The sequence below is a fragment of the Papio anubis genome, chromosome 3 (assembly GCF_008728515.1).
Source record: "Papio anubis isolate 15944 chromosome 3, Panubis1.0, whole genome shotgun sequence".
Classification (NCBI taxonomy): Eukaryota; Metazoa; Chordata; class Mammalia; order Primates; family Cercopithecidae; genus Papio; species Papio anubis.
The window spans coordinates 177,206,708-177,225,249 of record NC_044978.1 but is presented as its reverse complement, the minus strand read 5'-3'; the positions used below and the strand labels follow the sequence as shown (position 1 = coordinate 177,225,249).

Genomic DNA, 18,542 nt, shown 5'->3' with positions numbered 1-18,542 from the left:
TTGCCGGTGGGGAGGAGTGCGGGGCAGGACCAGTCCTCCAGCTGCCGGGTTCTCGCCGCGGTCGCCGGCTGCTTACGTGGGCGGGCCCAGTGTGGGGCTGCGGGTACCGGTCGCTATGGCCGTGGACATCACGCTGCTATTCCGGGCTAGCGTCAAGACCGTGAAGACGCGGAACAAGGCGCTGGGAGTGGCGGTGGGCGGCGGGGTCGATGGCAGCCGGGATGAGCTGTTCCGCCGGAGCCCCCGGCCCAAGGGCGACTTCTCCTGCCGGGCCCGCGAAGTGGTGAGCTGGTTGCTATGGAAACGGCGGGTTGAGGAGGGGGCAGTCCTGCGACAGGGACCCCGAGCCCCAAACCACACCCCGTCCCGTAAGCATTGTGTGAAGGGGGTGGCCCCAAGGGGGACAGGAGAGTTGGCCTCAGAGACCGGACAGCTTTTTGGGGAAGGAACAGCCTTATTTTGAGGAAGGGGGACGCATATTGGGGAACAGATTTCTCCTGCGGCGGCGGGGGTTGGGGGACGAGGATGGAGACCCTCAGAAATCTCTATCTGGAAAGTGCACGGGCGGCTTTGTGAGGTCATGAGTTCGCCGTCACTACAGACTTGCACTCAGGGGAAACCTCACTGTCCTTCGCTTCCTGTTGCAGAACTGACCACACCGTATTTGCCTGTGCTCTTTACTTGTCTGCCTCCCATCCCTAGTTGAGATTAAAAACCATATTCAACCGAACTCTTTCTTCCCTTTGTCTCCGCAATAAGTAGGGCTCAGTTCCTCTTGAGACGAGTTTAGGGTCATCTTTCGCAAACACAGTGTTACAGTCATCTCAACTACTTTCTGTTCCCTGATCAGAGCAGGTGTCCCTTCATCTCTCTGGGAACAGGAACCTTTTCCTTAAGGGCAGGGACAGTTGTTTTCATCTCACAATGCATGACTCATAGCATTGCTTAGTAAATGTTTGTTGAATGAATGAATGAACAAAATGGCTGTCTTTCCCGTTAAACAGAAAACTCCATGAGGGGAGAGATGTTTGTCTTGTTCCCTTTTGTGTCCGTGACACCAAGGAGGGATCTAGGTTTTGTGGGGCCGAAAGTTTTTATAGTTATGTCTGCCGTCTTTAAGAAATAAAAATCACCAAGAGAGATTCAGAGCTTTGGAAGATGGAAGTGAGGGACCCCGAAGCTAAAACCTCATTAATTTCACAGTAAATCCTACTCTGCTTGGCATACACTTGGCACTGCATAGACACTCAGATATTTTCGAATGAATGTATGCATGCATGCATTAATGACAGTTACAGAGGATGCTTAAACATCAGAAAGGGGTTGGACCAGATGAATACACTCTCCCTATTGATGAACATCTATGAAGCACCTACTTTCTGACCATCCTCATGTTAGAGTAATATGATGTAAAAGGAGTAGTGGAGTAGACGGACATAGACATAAAACAAGTGCCATAAAACCTTGCAAGTGTTATGTAGGGCACAAAGAAGAATGTGGTCAGTTCTACCTGAGGATCAGAAAAGGCTTTATAGAGGTGATGATGCCCAAAACAAATCTTGAAAGAGGATTAGTTGGCTCCAGTGCAGAAGGGCATCTCAGGCTAAGAGAATAGTATGTGCTAAGATGTGGAGGTGTGTAAGAGTCTGACATAAGTTGGTTCAATAAACATTTGAGTGAGACTGGTATGTGGGACTCTCATAAAAATTGGACTGGGAGAGATCTTAAAGGGCTTTGTATATCACTGCGGAGTTTGCATTTTGCCCTCTAGGCCGTCAGATGTTATATGGTAGAGAAAGTACCAGAGAAGGAGCCAGGAGACCAGGTTGTTGTCTGAACCCTGCAACTGTTAGCTATATGATTTCATTAAGCAAGTGTCAAGACCTCAGTTTATTTACCTGTAAATGGTCCTTTTTTTTCTCCTCCTCCTTTTAAAAAACTACCTTGGTCCTCTATATATAACATTAAAGTGGAAGCTTCCTAGGTTGAAATGAGAGGAAGAGAAACAGGACACTCTCCCTCCCAGTTTGGCCTAAGCACTTCCTGGGGTTCCTTTTGTAAAACTGTGGTATGAATATCACAGTATTGGCGTTGTAAGGGTCCCTTCTAACTCTGAAACCACTGATTTATGAACACTATGCTAATTTTGAGTCCTGCTCAGGGAAAGGGGGGATTTGGGAATGGTCGAGACAAGAGGCACAGTTGAGTTGGCAAGCCCTTTGAATAGCCCTGTGATCACTTCCACCTCTCCCTGAGTGGTGAAAATGTGTTTTAGACTTTTGAGTTAATGGGCCTCAGGGACAGTAACAGTCCTGTAGGGTGCTGAGTTCCCTGTCACTGGAAGTAATTAAACAGAGTGATGACTGCTTTTCAGAGATGTTTGAGAAGAACTTTGTGCATATGTCACAGGTTTGGACCGCATGACAGTGAAACTTCCAATTCTGCTGTGTATTGATGTGAGTAGGTGTCACATTACCTTAAGTGAGTACATGGGCTGTGTTGTTCAGGGACACTGTCCCCCTGACGTAGAGGAAACATACATTCTTTTAAGCAATTTTGATTTTGTGTTGTCATTGCTTTGCGTATTATCTCCTGTTCTTCCAACCATTCCCCACTCCCCATCTTCTCTTGTGGGAATTTTAACTAGAAGAGCTAGTGATGGATGTCCTGTGTTTCACTACGATTAGATGTGTCAAAAGTTTGCCTGTTATTTTGTTTGGCCTGGGTGGGAGAAAATAGATGAAGTAGGTATTTAGTATTTAGTAGGTAGACTCAGCAAACTTAGTAAAACTTAGTAACTAATTAGTGGAAATAGAAAGAGGAGGAGGTAGAGTAATTCCCAGTTTTCTGGTTGGAAAAGTTAAATGGTAGAAGATTACAATAACAGCATTTTCAGGGTTAGAGTTGGGTGCCGGTTATTCATGCCTTCTTCTTAATTCTAAATAGTAGAGAATAGATCCAAGGAGCCCAGTGGACACTGAAGTTTTATTAAGACAGCACGTGGTGGATAACTCCCCAGCAGCAGTGCTTACTGATAAATCTGGATTGGAGAACATAGCTGGAACTCAATGGGGTCCTTCAGCTTTGCTATATTTAGACCTTGGAGACAGTTGAGTACAAAATAGATACCCAGTGCATACGTACCTATGCCCAGCCAGTTGCATGGAGATTGAGACCTGCCTCAGCAATACGGCTGTCACTAGGCTGGGCCTTATGGTGGCGAGAAGTACAAGGGGGTAGAGACTCAGGAGGGCCCGTGTGGATGCCAGGTTCTCTCCTGTTATTCTCAGTTCTGCTTTCTTTATTCTTGAATGAAACTCATCCTGGGGGTAGTGATTATATCACATGTTGTAGAAGCATGATTCTCGGGGATAGTTGATTCATTTTCTCCTGCATTCCATGAAGAATCTGGAGTGTGTCAAAGAGTTCCCTCTTTCCTCACTTTTGAGTTGGCAGTTGACCAGTTATTATGTGTATCACCTACTAGGGTAGGGCTTCAGAAACATGTCTTCTCAGTGTGACATTTTTAGTGAATTCTTCCCGTCAGGGGCTGGCTTCATTTTGGAGGCCCAAGAACCAGATTTATTTACATATTGGGTCTAGAACCATCTGTCAGGGCAGATATCAGCCAAGCTCATATTAACCTATGTGTAAGTCAGAATACCAGTTAATTTGTTGTAAGCACTATAAGTAATGTGCAGAAGGATACAAATTTTGGAAACTCAGTCATTTTTGAGCTTCTGCTGTAGGTCAGGAACTCAGTTAAGGACTTTATGTGCCCGATTTCATTTAATTTTTCTCTTTTTCAGGGGATAGAAATATATTATTGAGTGATTTTATAATATTGATTGTATTATGAATAATGTGATTGTTGAATTCACATAAACTTGATGTTTGAGGTCTCTTACTACATGGAAATCCATATGGGCTCCCTCTGGTGGGTAAAGTGTCAGTGAAGTCTACAAATATTAATTACAACTTATGGTATGAAAACCATGTTATGTTTAAAACGTATTACATTTAATATTGACTTAAAAAGAGGCACCTTCAAAACTCCTCTAAAAGAAAGTGAATAAACCAAAGGAATGAAAGTATGGTATATTGAATGAACCCAATAACTCAGATATGGAAAGCTTGCAGCACAGTTGAAATTTTACATTCGGTAATACTTTTTTCTTTCTTACAGACTTTCAGATCCTCAAAGTCTATGAATACTAAAGTTTGCCAGCTTCCACTTATCACCATCTAACATATGTCTGTTTGTCAAAATGTTCTTATGGAATTTGTAAGCTGTATTTAACCAAGAGAGAGACACTTTCCATTTCACAATATTGTAACATTTCTATCTAATTTATAGTCAAATGATAAGAAAACTCTGGTGAAATGAACACTTGCCTTTTCTTGGACATTTTCTCCAGCAGTGAATTCTGTAGTCTTAGCAGAAGTAAGAGGCTACAGCATGTCTTAATCAGAGGAATTGAGACAGGAATTAAAAAGTGTATGTTCTGAATTATAAATACTTTTGGCTTTGCCAGTAACTTACTGTGTGATCTTGGAGAACTCACCTAACCTCTCTGGGTGTCACTCTTCTGATTTTTTAAATGAGAGGTTTTGACTAGATAATCTGTAAGGACCTTACAGATGGTTGCATGACTCAGAACTCTTTTTCTGAAAGTCCCAGGATATATTTTTAAATACTTTTTGCAGTGATAACTGCCCATTACCTTGTGATATTTTCCCAGATTCTCTGAAAGAGTGAGGTTTTTTTTTTTTTTTTTTTTTGGTTTGTTCTTTTTTCAAAGTTAGCATTTGGTGTGTTTTCACAAATGTATTTGATTCAAAAGTGGTTATATAATTTTATAATGGACTTTTATCAGCAGGGCACATTTTTGAAGTTGACTATTTTAAAATCTGATTATAAAATTAGTAGGTGCTCATTAAATAGAATAAGGAAGAAAATAGTTCACATTTAGTACTACTGTCAGGAAATAACCATAGTTAAAATTCTGGTGTTTAACTTTCCAGACATTTTTTCTATTAAATAAAATCAGGATTTTTCTACAATACTGTTATGTAATCCCTCTCCACATGCCCCCCTCCTTCCTTGGGGGAGTAGAGAGGGGTTACATAACAGTATTGTAGAAAACAATATATTTTGGAAATTTTTAAATATCAGTATATATTGCTTTTACCACCAGTTTATTTGGCTGCATAGCTATTAAAAATAGTAACAAAGAATTGATTTATCTGAACCCCTGTTGAAAGCTATTTAGACTGCTTCTAGTTTATTAGTATTTTAAGCAAACTATATTTTTTACCAAATTTGTTTGAAATTGATCATAGCCTCTTAAAAAAGACAAAAATTATAGTTTGTTTTTCATTTAATCTTTTCTCAAATGTAAAAAATTGAATGTCCTAATATTGATAAAAGGAAAATTATTGCTACATTATTTGAAAGTATTAAATGTTTTAGAACTTATTATCAGTTCTGGTTGAGTATAGAAAAAGGCATGTAATTAGAGGCAGACTACTTAGGAAAGCTTTGACTGACCTGGGAACAGATCTTTGAAGAGCAAGTCAAGTGGATGGATGGTGAACATGAGCCTGGTGTGCTCAATGACAGTAAGGAAACCAGCGTAACAAGGCCAGTGGGGGCTTCTTACTCAGCAGTGTGAAAACGGGGAGGTGCTATGGCCTGATTACAGAGGCCTTGAGAGCCATTGTATAACATTAGTGGGCAAAGGTCAATGGTGATCCTATATCTAATTAATGACCATTTAGAATATAATGAAACATTTATAGTAGCAACAAAAGGAGTTTCTAGTAATAACCTTAAAAAGAAATGTAAATGACCTAGTTGAAACAAACTGCAAAATTTTGTAGACAGATACAGAAGATTTGGACAAATAGAAACACGTATACCTGGAAGTGAAGAAAAGTGTTGTCAACACATCAATTATTACTTTAGTGCTCGCTTTGGCAGCACATATACTAAGACATTTTAGCACCAAAAAATAATATATGCATATGTGAATTTTTTAGTGAAACCCATTAGTCCAGGGTGTGTGTGTGTGTGTAAATTTTATCCATGCTAAAGGATGTGTTGTAAATCAGTAAGAAAAGGAAGATTTATTCAGTGATTGCGGATAATTGGTTAGCACTTTGGGAAAAAAAATAAATTTTTAGTTCCTTGTTTCATACATATATTAAAATAAATTTCTAGATGAACTAAACATTTAACTATAACAACCAAACTGAAGAAAATGAAGATAAATGTTGACATACTTTGTAGAAGTGGGAGGTCTTTCTGAGATTAAAAGTTTGGCTGGGTATGGTGGCTCATGCCTGTAATCCCAGTACTTTGGGAAGCTGAGGTAGGTGGATCGCTTGAGCTTAGGAATTCGAAACCAGCCTGGGCAACATGGCAAAATCTCATCGCTATAAAAAAATACAAATATTAGCCTGCTGCGGTGGCACACACCTGTAATCTCAGCTACCTGGGAAGCCGAGGTGGGAGGATTGCTTGAACCCGGGAAGCAGAGGTTGCAGTGATCCAAGATTGTGCTATTGCACTCCAGCTAGGAAAAAAAAAAAAAAGAAAAAGCGAAGTTTGCAGCAGCAGGGGTTGTTTTCTTTTCTTTTCTTTTCTTTTTTTCACGAAGCCTTGGAAATGTTCACAGAACAGCAGCAGCCTTAATAATACAATAATAATGATTTTGATGACGATAGTGATGGCAGCTGTCACAAGTGCCTTACGTAGAGACACTAGCATTATTCCCAAGTAGAGAGAAATTGTTAGCTAAATGTGACATACTGAAGAGTATGTCATGACATGAGAATTATATATTATTATATGTAATTAATATATACTTATATTATTATGTTAGCTTAAAAAAATAACTACCCAAACCAGTTACAATTAAAACTATGTATGCAAACCCAAAAAACTCTAGGCATGGAAATGACTGGAAGGGAATACACCAAAATGTTAACCATGGCTTTTTCTGAGTGATGGGACTTGGGTGATTTATTTTTCTGCTTCTATCATCCAGAATTTCTTTAATGAACACAGATACTTTTGAAATGAAAAGCAAAACAGAACAAGTAAAACTCCTGGCAGATGAGTTTTTATTTGCTGTGGTAGGAAATGGAGAATTAATAGCTTTTGATTGGAAAAATATTATGAGTAAGCAATATCTAATTCTATATTAAATGTGCAGTGGAGGGGTGGGGGCTATTTTAAGGAAGTCTGTGGTAAAATCTTTTGTAAAGGGAGTAATTTTCCTGTATCTCAGCTGGATTTCCAGTCTAGAGTTTCTTAACCTATATGAGAAAATGATCCACAAATGTTGCATTGATGTCTTAACTTTCTGGTTGTTATTCTAAAGCATAATAAATGATAATAATGGCTACCACTTGTTGAGCACCTACTCTACCTGGCCCTTTGTTAAAAGCTTTATAATTTATTTGACTATCCTTTCAAGTTAGGCTCCTTTATTCATGAAGAAACTGAGGTTCAGAAGGTTAAGCTATCTCCCAGGATGACGTCCCTGGTGCTGTGAGATGAGTAGTCATGGCACGTGTGTGCTGTGCTTCTCGGGTTGCCTGCTGCCTCCCAGCTCTTGGGCATGCACAGGTGTCCTGTGGCAAGATTGTCCCAGGCTGGGAACTGTGCTCTACTTGGCGTTCCACAGACCAAGCCTCTGGGGACTTGCTCCTTAGTGTATTATCACATCATCTGCTGTCTTTAGGAGCATATTTTGGTGCATACATTATATATTTGAAAGTGCTTGACTAGCTTTTGGGGAAATACGGCTGCTTCCAAACCAAACTTTTTCTTTTAATCAACAATTACCATGTGACCATGCATTTTTTTTTTTTTTTTTTTGACACGGGGTCTCACCCAGGCTGGAATGCAGTGACCAGTTCTCGGCTCACTGCAAGCTCCACCTCCCGGGTTCACGCCATTCTCCTGCCTCAGCCTCCCGAGCAGCTGGGACAACAGGCACCCACCACCACGCCAGGCTAATTTGTGTATTTTTAGTAGAGATGAGGTTTCACCATGTTAGCCAGGATGGTCTCGATCTCCTGACCTCTTGATCCTCCCGCCTCGGCCTCCCAAAGTGCTGGGATTACAGGCATGAGCCACCATGCCTGGCCGACCATGCATTTCTTAAAGATAAGTGTTGAGGCTTACTTTTGGGGAAAAGGGAAAAAGATTTGTGGTTTTAGTTAGTAAAATCATTGAGAGGGAAGAAGACCCAATTTATGGATTATAGACATTTGAAAAATTGTAATTCCCTTTTCTGTTGTTGGGATACCAGTTTTTAATTTTATTTGTTCATTAAACAGTCAGTTCCATGGAGATCTCTGGAGCTGAAATGGCTTTTTAGAATTGCCCAGTTGAGGCAAAGGGCCAGGGCTTTTTAACCACTGCATTGGCTAGCCATTGTCTGTGGGCTTCTCCCAGGGAAGGGCGCTAGCGTTGGGTGAGGCACCTTCCTGCTGCTTGAGACTCACATGGCTGTGAGCCAGCAGCAGGCAGTCCTCCTAGTACGTGGGGGGCCTCACTCTGAAAGGTGTGGTTTAGCCACACAACCTGCATTAGTTCATTTTTTGCATTGCCATAAAGGAATACCTGGAGCTGGGTAATTTATAACGAAAAGAGGTTAATTTTGGCTCATGATGCTGCAGACTGTACGAGAAGCATGGCATCGGCATCTGCTTCTGTGAAACCTCAGGAAGCTCATAGTCATGGCAGGAGTTGAAGGGGGAGCAGGAGTGTCACATGGTAAGAGAGAGCAAGAAGAGAGAAGGGGGATGTCCCAGACTCTTTTTAAACAATCAGATCTTGTGTGAACTGAGCAAGAATTCACTTATCACCAAGGGGACAGCGCTAAGCCATTCATGAGGGATCAACCCCCATGATCCAACACCTCCCAGCAGGCCCCACCTCCAGTATTGGGGATCATATCAAGAGGCTGATGTTTATGGGCTGCATAGTGGGGTTTCCTTGCCCCCTGGCTTCTGATAGGGGTCACTAATGGGAGGCTCCAGCAGGAGATGGGAAGGCTGGAAAAGAGGAGTTGGCTTGGGAACTGGGTAGAAGCTTTGCATCCACAGCCCATGACTCAGGTTAGGTGTCTGCCCACCAGCTCTAGAATTTTCCCCTGTGTAAGTCTAGCATCCTGGGGGTTAGGATGATTTAGCTAGTAGGCTAGAACCAGCCAGCAATGGACAAGGCAGCATTGCAGCCTCACTCAGGGTGACCCTGAAAGACAGTGGCAAAGAGAAGTCTTCCCTATGCCCAGAACTTGGACCAAATCATCACTGCCTTTTAATTTAAGGTAGTTTTAAATGTGTGTGTGTGTGTGTGTGTATGTATATATATATAATTATATATGTATATAGTTTTTTTTCTCTACCTCTCTTCCTTAGGCTCAGCATTACAGTGGGAAAAGTCAGGTATTTTAGGCTTACACAGATTTTTCTCTCAGTGATGTGGCAGTTCACACTTTCCCTCCAAATATGACCTGGTAAATGACTGTGTGGCATGTTGACTGTAAATCTGAACTGAAATGAAATCTGTAACCCATTATCAGATTCTGAATCAAGCTGCCTTGTCCTTCTCCAGTTTTTGTTTCAGTGGAAATGTGTGTTTTTATTCTGTCAATGGACAGTATGCATACCTAATATTAAAAGAGAATTATATAATGAACACGATGTAAAAGAGACTAGTTAAATACTTCAACTCCAAAGGTTTCCATTAAAGTAATAAGGAAATTACATTTAATTTTAACTGGTAGGAAGATTTTTAAAATGTTATTGCTATTAAGCATTTATTACCTACACTCAACCCTTTTTTTGCAAGTGAATTCCCAAAGCACAATTCATCTTTATACAGGTAGAAAGGAAATATTCTTGCAAAATATATGTAGTTTGATGTCTTCTTCTTAACTGTGGAGAGAAGCATATTTTTCCAAAGAATAGAATGTGATGGTTGATTGGAAACTTTTGGAGTTACAGGCTAACTCTACCTCTTGAAATAAGAAAATATATATAAATTGGTCCTCAGATGAAGGCGTTGTGGGGTACTTTACAGCCCTAATTGGCTCCAGACACAGAGGCAGTGATTTGTAAGCAAGCAATGACAAGAGGAAGTTAAATCAAAATTAGATTAAGAGAAGGAAGAAAAAAGAAGAACTATCAAGGAGAGGTGATGAATTTCCTGAAAGCTTCTAAATACCTATCTGTGGGTAAATGATGGAAAATCTGTGAATATATCTTACTTATGTCAAAAGATGAAATCTGGAAACATTTCAGTCCTAAAAAAATGCCTTACTTCTACCTATCTTTGAAGTCTTTTTTTATTTTTTCAATTTTTTTTTTTTTTTTTGGAGATAGAGTCTCACTGTGTTGCCCAGGCTGACCTCAAACTCTTGGGCTCAAGCATCCTCCTGCCTCAGCCTCCTGAGTGGCTGAGATTATGCATATACACCACCATGCCTGGCTTCAGAAGTCTTTTAAAATATTCATTACTTGGCACAGTTCAACCAGTGCAAGCATATTGGCTTCTATACTTTTCCATTGACTCAACTGCAATAAAATCAGCATCTTCCATGGTACACATGAAGTGGTATATTGGGAGGGTTGGTTTTCCTGTTTACGTTTTGACATTTTGTTGTTGTTCCAGCTTGTGTGAATAAAAATTTAGGAATTCCAACTCACCAGAGAGCTCCTCCACCCTGACTGCCATTTTTGCAGTTACATCTATCATTCTCCCTTTTCCTGTCCTCCTCTATCCAGTTAATTAACAAGCCCAAGAAGATAGACACTGTGTACCATTCCCCTCACAGCACAGAGCACAGTTCAGTACATAGTATTTGGAAATGAATTAAGTGAATAAGCACTTGCACTTTCTCTCCATCTCATGCATTCTGCTGCTTCCATAGGAGTTCAGACTCCTACCATCTTGTGCCTGAGCTGACACAGTAACGGTGAGCCCTCAGTCCCTTTCCATGCTAAGCCACTGTGTGGAAAATGTTGCTTTCATCATTACTTTGACTCAGAAGCACTCGTAGTACCACTCATTCTCCATGCAAAGATTCTAAGATATTTGGTCTTTATAAAGCTAGCCTAGCCACCTTTCCAGTGTTAAACCCCACACTTCCTCCATCATCCCACCAGTTTTCACCACACTGCTCTGTTAGTAGTCCCCTCAGCTTCTTGCCTCCTTCTTTGGTTCCTGCTGTTTCTCTTGCCTGGACTGCTTGCTCTCCTTCACTTTCTCAAATTCCATTGGTCTTGAAAGGCACATTCTAGCCTATACTTGTCTCCTCCTGAATTGAAAGCATTCGCTGCCTGTATTCCTTACTATAGAAATATGTATGGCCTGTGACATCCCTTGCCTTATTATTTTGTGTTTTTATTTAATAATAACATTGTCACTTAACCTTTTAGCTGCTACTGTGTTATCTCTCAAATGATATTGTTGATTTTGGGGCTTATTTTTGGCGTGGGGGATGGAAAAGGAGAGAGCAGGACTCTATTTTCCTGCTTCTTTGTATTTAGCACAGTGACTCTTGTACCCAGTAACATAGCCTTTAGACGGAACAGACACCATATTTTCTTGGTGTTCGTATTCCCAGTGCCTTGCAGAGCATCTGGCCCATAGTAGGGATTCATACATGGCATTTGAATAAATGAACAGAAGGCACATCTCAAATATTTGTTTAGTAGTTTTACCCCCACACTAAAAGAATCAACATAGGTAATTTTCCATCTTTTAAAAGCCATAAAGATCCAGTTTTCCATTTAGTTTTTTTCATCATTAACCATTCTCCCTCAAGCACTTCTCCTTTGCCTGCCTTGAGCTTCATACTGAAATTTAAATCAATTTCCTGTCATTCTTTTCCCTGTGAAATTGGAGAACAGCTGTTTAGTCACCTCCTTATAAATAACCCTTCAATAAGTTAAATTGCCTCTAGGATTTGCTTTCTCCAGATTAAATTATCCCAAAGTGTTTTCTTTTTTTCTCATAAAGGCCATTTCAAACAGAAACATTGGTTTTTTTAATTTTTTTTCTAGCTCTTTATAAAACTTTATTCTTTTCATAAATGTACCACAGGATACCCCTATATGGGCCTGACTGATGCTGTCTGGAATGGAAAGCTTTCTTTCCACATCTGGAATCTCATTCTCCTGTTTGTGTTGTAGAGTGCCTTGTTAGCTTTTCTTTTCTTTTTCTTTTCTTTTCTTTTCTTTTCTCTTCTCTTCTCTTCTTTCTCCTTCCTTCCTTTCTTCCTTCCTTCCTTCCTTCCTTCCTTCCTTCCTTCCTTCCTTCCTTCCTTCATAGCCTATCACATTTAATTTGCGGTCCCCTCTCACCCTCTCCCTGTTTGTCTCCTTTTTCTGTACATTTCTTCAAATGTGTAGCTTGATTTTCTTCCCATAAACACTAACTTGCTTTATCAGAAGTCTTATGGTTATAAGTTACAGAGAACCCAATGCAAATTAGCTTAAGTGATCAAAGGAATTTATTGATTTATATCACTGAAAAGTCTAGTGGTATGACTTAACCTCTGGCATGGCTGGATTCGGTGAACCAAACAGTGTCACCACAGGTCTGGTTTTTCTTACTCCCTCTGTTCTTTCTTGCACACACAGTGTTGGCCTCTCCTTTAAGGCGCCTCTAACACCCTTGCTTTGTGGCAGCCACTGAGCTGCAGCACTTGGCAGGCCTCACTTTCTCATAATGCCCCCTCTGGAGGAAGAGAGAGGCTGTTTCCTTGACTGGGATTCACTTTCTCTTACGGGCTCAAATTGAGTGATATTCTTATCCTCAATCCACTCCTATTGCCAGGAAAAGGATATACTGCTTAGCTTGGTCCAGTTAGGACCCAGCTCTGCATCTGACACAGTATGTTACTTCCACTCAATACATTTTTGGCTGAGAATCAGGGAAGAATTGTTTCCAAAGGAAATTTGGGGAACTCTTCCCAGAAGGAGGGTAGCAATGCATGTGGGTGGCCAGCAAGAGATGTACATTGCATTAAAAATTGTGCCCATTCACTCTGCTTTAGACATTATAAGTATCAGTTTGAACTAAGGGTATCTCTGAGAATGAATTATTCATTCACTTATAGTCACTTACTATTAAGCACCAACTATATGCCAGGTATACAACTAGGTTAGGTATTGGGTGTACAAACATGAGTGAGACAATGTCTGACTTTGAGAAACGCATAATCTAGGGAAAAAATAGACTTAGAGGCATATAACTAAAGCATGTTCTAATAAGTGCTGCTATCAAAGTGTATATGGGCACAGGTGGAAGTGAAGAGCTCACTGGGAGGGGTTAAAGGGAGAGGGCATAATAGGAGAGGTGAGTTTTGAGTTAAGCCTTGAAGGGTAAAAAGGGATTCCCCTAGAATGGGAAAGGAATGGCATTATCTTGAAGGCCATGGTGAACTATAAAAAGTTTTCAGTAGGAGACTAACGTGATTAGGTATGTATTTGAGAAAGATCATTCTGCTGGCAGTTGGTGGATTCGGCAGAGGTGAGAAGGACTGGCAGCAAGGAGGAGGACCAGTTGAGCTGTTGCAGTAATCAAGTATAGTCAAGATATGGCAAGGACCTGAACTCAGCTCGTTACTATAGAGCCAGGGAGTAGACTCAAGATATATTTGACAAGAGCTGGGACTTGTTCAATGTAGGAGATGAAAATCAATGGTTATAGATGACTTTGAGGTTTTCATTGTGGATAACTAGGTAGGTAGTTAAGATGAGTTTCGTTTTGTAGTTTTTGAGGTGCCTGCTGAACACCCAAGGGACACGTTTCCCAGGCAGTTGTAAATATAGAAATGTACTGGAGGAGAGATTTCTAAGCCAGGAATTTAGAATGGAGAAGACATCAGAATGTAAATGGAGATTGAAGCGTTGAGGACAGAGTGGAATGGCCCAAGGGAAATTTCAAGTCAGAAGAAAAGAGGGCCTCAGAGTAGTCCCTGGGAAAAGACTACATTTGAGAAGCCAGCAGAGGGTAAGAAGTCCGAGGAGGCAGCTATGGAGAACTTAGGCCTGTGGATCCCTCCAAGTAATAGGCTTGTTTTTACTTGGATTAGAGGTAATGTCACCCAGAATGATTTGTACCCTGATGGTTAAGAGCATGGACTCTGGGCTCTACCACCTCCTGTGGCTGATCTGTGGGTAAAATATTTAGCCTTATTTCCTCATCTATGTAATGGGAATAAAGTAGTACCTAATCTTGGAGGATTAATGTGAGTAAAGCACCTTGAAAGTACTTAGCACATAAGAAGTGCTGTAGAGTGTTTGATAAACACACGTGCCAGTAAACACATGTGTTTGTACATTTCTGTGTCTCTGCACTCACCATAGCTACCGGCCAGTTAATCTGAAATCCAAAATTAGTTTATTTGGACTTAAATAATTTGATTTTATGGAAACTCTACTAGTTCCAATGCAACAGTGCGAGTATCTGAACTTCTTGAAGTTTTCCAGATTATTTACTGGATTATTTTTTTTTACTGACGATTAATTTTTCCTCTGACTTTGATATACTTTTCTTTGTTTCTTCCACACTTCACATATTTTTATTGTTCCTAATACTTTATAGCATACAGCTTTTGTTTATTTTTAAAATTTACTTTCTCAGAATTATTCCTAAAGTTCTGGAATGCTCTGTGAGTTGCTCCTCTACATTTCAGTCAGTTTCTAATGTGTTACTTTTAATCAGGCTACTTTTCTCATGCATCTGTAGGAATTGGCAGTATTCTCAACTCCTTCCCATTATGGTCAGGGATATGAACTTACTGTCTTCTTCTTTCATTTTCCCAAGTAAATGTCTTGAACCACTGATTAGATCTGTGTGCCCACAATAACATAAGCAGGCACAAAGCTTAAATCTGATTTAAAGGAGAGGGCTCTATAGTCTATTACTCCATTACACTTTTTTAAGTGTCTAGATTAAAATAGAACAGTATTCAGGGTGTGAGTATGTTGCTGAGTCTCTAACACTCATTGAACCAGACATCATGTGTGTTCATTTTTAAATGATGGGGTGGGTCACTTTTATATTTATTATGAACACAAACACTGATGCTAACAACTGACATGTGAAAGGAAAGCAGGCAATAGTGATGAAAACCATTTAATGATTAGTGAGGAAACAAATATTGTTTAATGAAAATAAAAACCATGTCTAAAGGGCCTAATGCTGACTTTTGGAAATATAACCATGTTGCGGTCTTTTGTGTACCCTGTGTCCTGTACAGTAGATATTGTTTAAAATTGCTTGGGAACTGGAGCTTGCAATTGTGAGCCTGGAATGTCCTGCAGATAATTAAGTTGTGGTCAGGCTTTGGAAAAATAAAAAGTTCTCGAACTATGATTTTATAAACATGCTACAATAACATTTCTTTATATTTAACAGTTTCTTATAGAAAGTTGATACTCTCATGAGGCATTGATTAAAGGTAAAACATCAAGAAAGAAAAAATATTAAATTAAAACTTCACTTAGGATGTTGACAGTTGGCTTGTAATATTAAACAGATGTGTATGTTCCTGGGGATATTCTTCTTTCTGAACTGAATTGCTAAGTTGTATTTTTTTTTAATGACAACTACAAATTTTTGATCAGTTAATAATTTTAAATACCCTTTCTACAATCTTCTGTATTCTAACTTCATCTGTAGTTTGAGCCCTCTCAATGATATAATGATTGGTGAAAGCTTTGCTGCTTCTTAAGTCTTTCATTTTCTTTCTTTCTTCTTTATCCTCCCCCCTCAAAAGCTTAACTGGGCTCTTCTGATTTCATGATGCATACTTGGAGATTGATTCCTTGAAATAATTTTAGGATCATTGGGTGGAATTCTACCCTCGCAGATTTATGTCTGTAGTTTACTTCCATATAAGCTTCACTTTGGCATTTGAGTGCACAAGTTGACCTACATTGTGGTATTGTGTTTGTGTGGTCAATTGTAAAGGCTTCATAATACGTCTGTATAGCCAGCCATGCACATCGGCCTGTACCCCATGCTGTGGGGCCAAAGAAATGTCAGTGAGGGGACCTAAAGGAAACCAGGCCTTGGAGTCAAAAGAGATTCAGTAACTTTTTCTTTTTGCTATGAAGATTTTGCCAGACTTTTGCATTTTACTGGACAAATAACAGAGTCTAGTGAGAGCTGTAGAGTGGGGTGGAGGGGTGGGTTAGGTGGGTGAGTAGTCTTTGGTAAATGAAGTCAGGTGGGATTTTATAGGATGTGGTGAAAATGTTTTGCATCTTCAAAGATTGTTCAAGTCTTTTTGGAAGACTAGATAAATTCTACAATGTTTTTGGGATGATGAATTTTTTTTAGATACTAAAGATCATTTTGATTGTAAGTCTTCAACATGTGGACATCTTATGTTTTCTGAAAGATATATTTCACTAGGCAGGAGTCTTTGATTAACCTGGAGGAAGTTTTGTTGCTTTGAGTAGATTTATTTATCTTGGAACTATGTATTGTTTGCACAGTCTTCTTTTTGGAATCAGTGTTTTTTTTTTTCTCTGCAGATTCCATTTGGGAAGCTTTGGTTTGGGGCCTTAAGTATATGGAAGGCATTTTCAGTAAACACAAACAAAGGCCAGCTAGACTGTCTGAACAAATGCACCGATGTATTTTATAATACAAAACTTCAACTTCAAGAATAATGAATTCATTTTTAATAGCACATTACTTAAAACTGGCTATTTGTTCTTCACATCTAATAGTATAGCTTTTTAGGTATCTTATTTCTTAAAGTCTGTATAGAAGCAAAAATATTTAAAGTGCATTTTTATGTGAAAGTATTTGATGAGTACACATTTCATGTCTTCAACTTTTGTTCTCTAGCTCACTGTTTTAGAATTGCACTTACTATATTTTGTGTGTGTGGAAGGAAGGAGACCAAATATCTATGTACGACGTCTTAACAGATTTAATCAAATGACTGCCATATTCTCCTGGAATTTGAGATGCTCCTTAACAGCACCCTATTGGGAAAGAGTTGGGTTATTTGAGCTATATGCAAAAATACTGTTTAATTTCAGCATAATTTGTTAGGAGCAACCATTTTACTGTAAGAATCTGAAAAGCAATAAAATGTATCTGTTAAGGTTTGTACCAGTTAACTTGTTTCTGCGATTCATGTTTATTTCACTTCAATTCTCTTCCAATGTTTTACTGTGAAGGAATGTTGCAAGTATTTTGAATCGTTCATTGTAACTGGAATTTGTAATTATGAACAGGTTTAAGTAGAAAATGCTGTTTCGTTTTACTATTATTACTGCATCATAAGATAAATGATATTCTTTTATAGATATTTTGGCTTGGCTCACCAATCCTAATTTCAGTATCATGCCTGACTTAGCAATAAGCTGCTGTGATCAGCTACAGGGAATTGTATTAGGCAGGCTTTATTTTTCTGTATCAGTGTGGTATTGCAGTTTCGTCCACCTTTAAGTTAGAAAAGCATGGTTTTAGTATTTCAGTTTTCTTGTTCAATCATTCTACCATGGGGAAAGGGAAAGTAGAAAGTTTTCTAGAGTAGATGATGATTCAACAATTACACCATTTGAACTACTCATCCTTTTAAAATCTCATTTGAGCATTCTCTTTTTTGCCTATATAGCGTTCAGTTCTTCGCAGCTATTTTACAGCTAATGATTTGGTTCTATTAGGGAGAAGGTAATACATGCTTATTTTTGCAGCATGTTAATTCTATTAACTATTCAGTTACTGACTCAGGAGTGGATGGCACCTATTGGTCCCTAGTGGTCTGAAATGGGAAATGCATCTCCTGAAAATTTCATTAGGACTTTCCATAAAGCTTAACATTTGACTAGAAACAAAAATGTTAGCAGCTTTAGATAGATTGATTAGGTTATTTAAAGTGTTCCTTGAGCTACAGATGAAGTTAATAATTTTCTTAATCTCTTATTAAAAATAGATGAACTACGTATAAAAACTTGAGTCCTAGATTAGCACCTGTATTTCAAGTCACTTAGGGAATGGAGGAAAATTCTGTAAATGCTTGTGTGTTAAGTATATTGAGTAAACTGTCAGGATTTTTCTCTTTGTCATCTTTTTGTCAACTTTATCATGCTTAATTTTCAAGAAAATAATGTGTTTGTTACTGTGGTCACACCGTGATTTTGCATTGGCTTATGCATGATATTTTATTGTCTCTGTCCTAGAAAATTATAGCAGTTTTTATGAAGAGTGGTTTGTGGGTTCACACAACCCACTTGGAGTGCCATTTACTATAATTCTCTTCTAAAAGGACCATAAAACATCATGTAAATTGTTTAAAAAGGGAAAGACCTTTTTTGAGACAGGCTAAGAAGAAATCTTTCCAGGCTTTCTTTTGTTTCTTATAGTCAGTTTTATGATTTTAAGCTCCCAATTTATTTAGAGCGCTAATGTCATAAAATAAAGTACACGTGTGTATAAGTAAACCGTTGTGAGCTAGAGCTGGGCTAAAACTGGGTGGTGTTGATGC

General features: G+C 39.2%; 1 protein-coding gene across 4 annotated transcripts in view; it reads left to right on the top strand.

The window, feature by feature from the left end:
• The first annotated feature begins 18 nt into the window (after positions 1 to 18).
• Positions 19 to 18,542, top strand: part of STX18 (syntaxin 18) — a 126,072-nt gene continuing 107,548 nt past the window's right edge. For all 4 annotated transcript variants that reach the window (XM_017958568.3, XM_009206519.3, XM_003898466.5 and 1 more), the window contains exon 1: positions 19 to 283. In XM_017958568.3, the coding sequence (XP_017814057.1) occupies positions 116 to 283 (168 nt within the window). In that variant the 5' untranslated portion in view covers positions 19 to 115. The remainder of the gene's footprint in view (positions 284 to 18,542) is intronic.